The sequence below is a fragment of the Phaseolus vulgaris genome, chromosome 4 (assembly GCF_000499845.2).
Source record: "Phaseolus vulgaris cultivar G19833 chromosome 4, P. vulgaris v2.0, whole genome shotgun sequence".
Lineage (NCBI taxonomy): Eukaryota > Viridiplantae > Streptophyta > Magnoliopsida > Fabales > Fabaceae > Phaseolus > Phaseolus vulgaris.
The window spans coordinates 20,449,084-20,453,161 of record NC_023756.2 but is presented as its reverse complement, the minus strand read 5'-3'; the positions used below and the strand labels follow the sequence as shown (position 1 = coordinate 20,453,161).

General features: G+C 34.5%; 1 protein-coding gene and 1 long non-coding RNA gene across 2 annotated transcripts; both read left to right on the top strand.

Annotated features, from left to right (window-relative positions):
• The first annotated feature begins 432 nt into the window (after window positions 1-432).
• Window positions 433-3,608, top strand: LOC137837422 (uncharacterized). Its single transcript, XR_011085457.1, has 5 exons — window positions 433-736; window positions 2,360-2,423; window positions 2,533-2,870; window positions 2,953-3,437; window positions 3,516-3,608. It is a non-coding gene; the product is annotated as an uncharacterized lncRNA (long non-coding RNA).
• Window positions 1,250-2,326, top strand: LOC137836555 (uncharacterized). The gene is made up of 4 exons (XM_068645221.1): window positions 1,250-1,288; window positions 1,367-1,466; window positions 1,542-2,165; window positions 2,258-2,326. Exons 3-4 carry the CDS (start codon window positions 1,677-1,679, stop codon window positions 2,324-2,326), a joined length of 558 nt encoding a protein of 185 aa, XP_068501322.1. The 5' UTR covers window positions 1,250-1,288; window positions 1,367-1,466; window positions 1,542-1,676.
• Window positions 3,609-4,078: the final 470 nt, after the last annotated feature.

The window sequence follows — 4,078 nt, the reverse complement described above, 5'->3', positions numbered from 1 at the left end:
TGGTTTGAGGAAGTTGTTGGAGTATTTATTTGATGATTTGATAATTAAATGCCCTATCGTTCCACACTTGACCCTTCCTTGTCCTAAAGAGAAACCTTTCATAATGAACAGTAAGTGAAGATCTACGAAAATCCCACTTTTACTTGCATAGTGCATGCACGGTTTATTCCTATTCCTTTGCTCCTTTTCTGCGCACAACATGTTTATGCTTCTCTGTTTCGCTAGCGTTAAATCCTATCCCACTAACAACCATATAACTTCTTTTTATTTATAGGGCCATCGATATGACTAATTACAATGTTTCTTCAGCCTCATTCATCTTTTTTTCGAATGTTCTATTCTATAATATTCATTTCCCTGTGTTCTAAACCAAATTAATGGTTGAACTTTAAAAAATAAAAGGTGAAAGATTTTTCCCTGTGTTCTAAACTTGCCTCTACATTCATTTCCTTAGTTTGTAGTTTCTTCTTTCTTATTCTTTTGTATGATATCGGGATGAAACTGTTGGCAATATGGCTAATCAATGGTTGATTATATCTCACTTTGTATTAGTTTTCCATGATGGTGACTAAACCTTTATTATTAGGCTGAAGCTAGTTTTACTTATTTAAATGATCTTTTTATTCAATATGACATTCTTCATCTCTCTTGTCTACAGGAAAAATATATATAGCAGCAGCTCTATATAAATAATAGAACCTCCTCCAAAGATCAGTCACAAAGTGAACCAACAAAGGTATGGAAGAAAATATTCCTGTGTTATTGTGTAAATTGGAACAAATATTTCCACCAAGCTTCTTTGATTCCATGGAACATCTTCCAATTCATCTACCTTACGAGGCAAAAGTTGGTGGTCCAGTCCAATATCGTTGGATGTATCCATTTGAGAGGTATAAAATTACTAATCACTATTATAATATTTGTTGTTTATTTATTTAATATTTAAAATTATGTACATCCATATTCATTTTTAGGTTCTTACACTCCCTAAAAAAAAAGTAAAAAATAAAGCGAGGGTGGAAGGCTCTATTTGTGAAGCTTACTTGGTGGAGGAAACATCTACATTTGCCTCATTTTATTATCCTGATCATGTTGAAACAAGAAGGACTAGGATCCCTCGTAATCTTGAAGTAGGCGAGGGTTCTTCACGTGCTCCTCCTATTTCAATTTTCAATTATCCAGGAAGAGAAATCGGAAAATGCATGACATATTATCTAAATCAAAAAGACTTTGATGCTGCCCCATTGTATGTTCTTCAAAACTGTGAAGAGGTTCAACCATACTTTGAGTAAGACAATGTTCACTCATTTGAAAAGAAAGTTAATTATGTTGCATGAGGTTTGAATAATCAATTTCTTTGTTGCAGTATTTATGTTGAATATTTAAGAGAGATTAGTCCTACTGCTTCAGAAGCTCAAATTGGCCAATACATTTCATCCTATTTTGCTACATGGTTCAAACAATATGTATGTTTTTAATTTGCCTTTTATACAAATTTTACTTTTAGATAAACATTGTGTAATTTATAATCTTTTGTTTAGGTTCTAAATCCAGAAAATAATATTGAAGATCCATTATTGGTTAACTTAGCATGGGGTCCTAAGAGAAAAGTTCAATCATGGTCTATCTATGTTATCAATGGATACAAATTTCACACTGTTCTTTGGAGTGAAGGCATGAATTCCACTAACTATGGTGTTTATGTACGAGGAACCAATGGTCAATCAGAGTCAGATTTTTATGGAATATTGTCTAATATTATTCAATTGGAGTATACTGGCTTTCCAATAATGAATGTAGTTCTCTTCCAGTGTGAATGGTTTGATAATACTCCTAATATAGGAACCAAAGTAGATAAGAACTATGGGATCGTTCAAGTAAAAGAATCACGGAGATATAATAAAGCATATGATCCATTCATATTTGCCCAACAGGCAGAGCAAGTTTATTACACCAAATATCCAGAGGGACATCAAGGTTGGTTGGGAGTAATTAAAACAAAAGCTCGTATTAGAATCATTGATAACACAGTAAGTGAGGTTGAGCATGACACTCCATACCAAGATGATGAGCTTCTACAACTTGAAGTAGTGCTACATGTTGATCCAGAATTCATTCATGATTCTCTTGCTGATGTTGATGGGGGGGGGGGGGGGGGAGAAGAAGTAGATATACAATTACTAAATGAAACAAACATAGATGAACAATACGAGGAGGAATACATTTCAAGTGAGGATAACATTGAGAGTGATTTCAGTCACACAGATACCTCTTCGGTAATTCATGCATTAAAATTGATTGTATACCTTGTCCAAATTATGTTTAACATTAATTTTATTGTGGTTTCCCATAATTGTAGTGAATAACAGGGAAGATGACTGACATATTTGGTTGACATATTTGGTTGTAGAAAACACAATCAGGTTTGAGTCTTTTGATCATGATTACTTTATTTGTTTATTCAAAATTGATTGATCCACTTTGATTATTGTATTAATTACATCTTATATATGTAATATTTTTTACTTGCAGATGACACCAAGGGGTAGAGGTGGTGGTCGTAGACCACCTAATCGTGGTGGTCGAGGTGTTCGTGTTGATAATATATCTTTACCCAATACCAACATTCCCCCTTCGTTTGTTCTTCCAACAACTATGGAGTCTACACATCCTATTTATGAAGGAGCCGCCCCACTTCCTACACTTCACGGACAAGATATTGAACATCATGTAGGAGAATCAAATCCTACTACCTTTTCTACAGAGCCAACTATGAATCAACCTTCATCGATACAAGACTCTCTTACACCTGACAATGAGTCTGGCAATGTAGTTGATCAAAGACCCTGGCTTCATGCAGAAAGAGGAGAGTAAGTATATTTTAATCTAATTGTAATTCGTAAATATGATCTAATTTTCATATATCATTTTGACAATATATTTTAAACATAGTTTTTCACCTGCAAATGGACCTTCCAATGTAATCTCACGAATCATCAAGCAAAAATATGATGAACCCAGTCCCACTTGGAAGAAGGTTCGTCTTGAGCTTAGAGATAGATGGTTTGGAGAGTTCAAGGTAATTTGAGTTATGATTACATTTAAAATGATATTTTATTTTTCTACAATGTTTTTTTTCTAATTTATTTTACATGCAGAAAAAGTATAGGTGGGATATGGAACAAGACCAACTCATTAGATCCATTTTTGATACAAAAGCCTCCCGTATCTTTAAAAATGCTATGAGTAAAGTTAGGCATGGTCAAGATAAGGGGACCTGGATTCCACAACTTGTTCGAGCAACCTTGGACCAGCATTGGAGTTCTACAGAATTCCAGAACAAGAGTGCTATTGCCAAGGCGAATCGGGCTGTTGAGAAGGGAGCCTCAGCCTACTGTGGTGGTTCCATATCTACCGCAGCTCACTTTGAGAAAATGGTAATATTATTATATTTCTTCTCTTTCTATATTTAATTTAAATACAACATATGATATCTTTTTATTGAATTTATGTAGACTAAAGAGCTTGAACGACAACCAACTGCTTGGGAGGTTGTAGAAAGAACAAAGAAATTGAAGACTGGACAATGGGTCAATGACAAGACTCACGACCTTGCGGTATGTTTAAAATTTGTTATGGTTTAATTTTTACTATATGTTTTCTTCGCAATAATCAATTTGACTTCATTTTCAGGAGAAATATAAGAAACGTCGAGAAGAAGCCCAACAACAGCAAATGCTTGAAAGCGCATCTTCGCAAAACTCTCATGTTGCCTCTATTGATGACAATGAAATATACATCTATGTTGTTGGAAGTGGAAATAAAAAAGGGAATGTCTATGGTCTTGGTGTATTGAGCAAAAGGTTTAATAGTTCAACAAGTGCTCACTCTGCTGCAAGTCAAGCTCCAGTAGTCCATCAAATAGAAGAAATGCGTGAGATTATTCAAAAGCTAAATGATGAACTTATGACAAAACGTGTCAAGGAGCGGACACTTGAAGAAAAGATGGAGCTATTGATGAAAACTCATGAAGAGCAAAGTGAACACATGCGCAAACAAGATGAGAATATGCAACTCA

What these genes read in the sequence shown, in the direction of transcription:
- LOC137836555 (XM_068645221.1), top strand. Translation starts at nt 1,677, where the DNA reads ATGAATTCCACTAACTATGGTGTTTATGTACGAGGAACCAATGGTCAA. An exon ending in GGGGGGGGGGGGGAGAAGAA is followed by an intron (nt 2,166 to 2,257) that starts GTAGATATACAA and finishes GAGTGATTTCAG; the next exon opens with TCACACAGATACCTCTTCGG.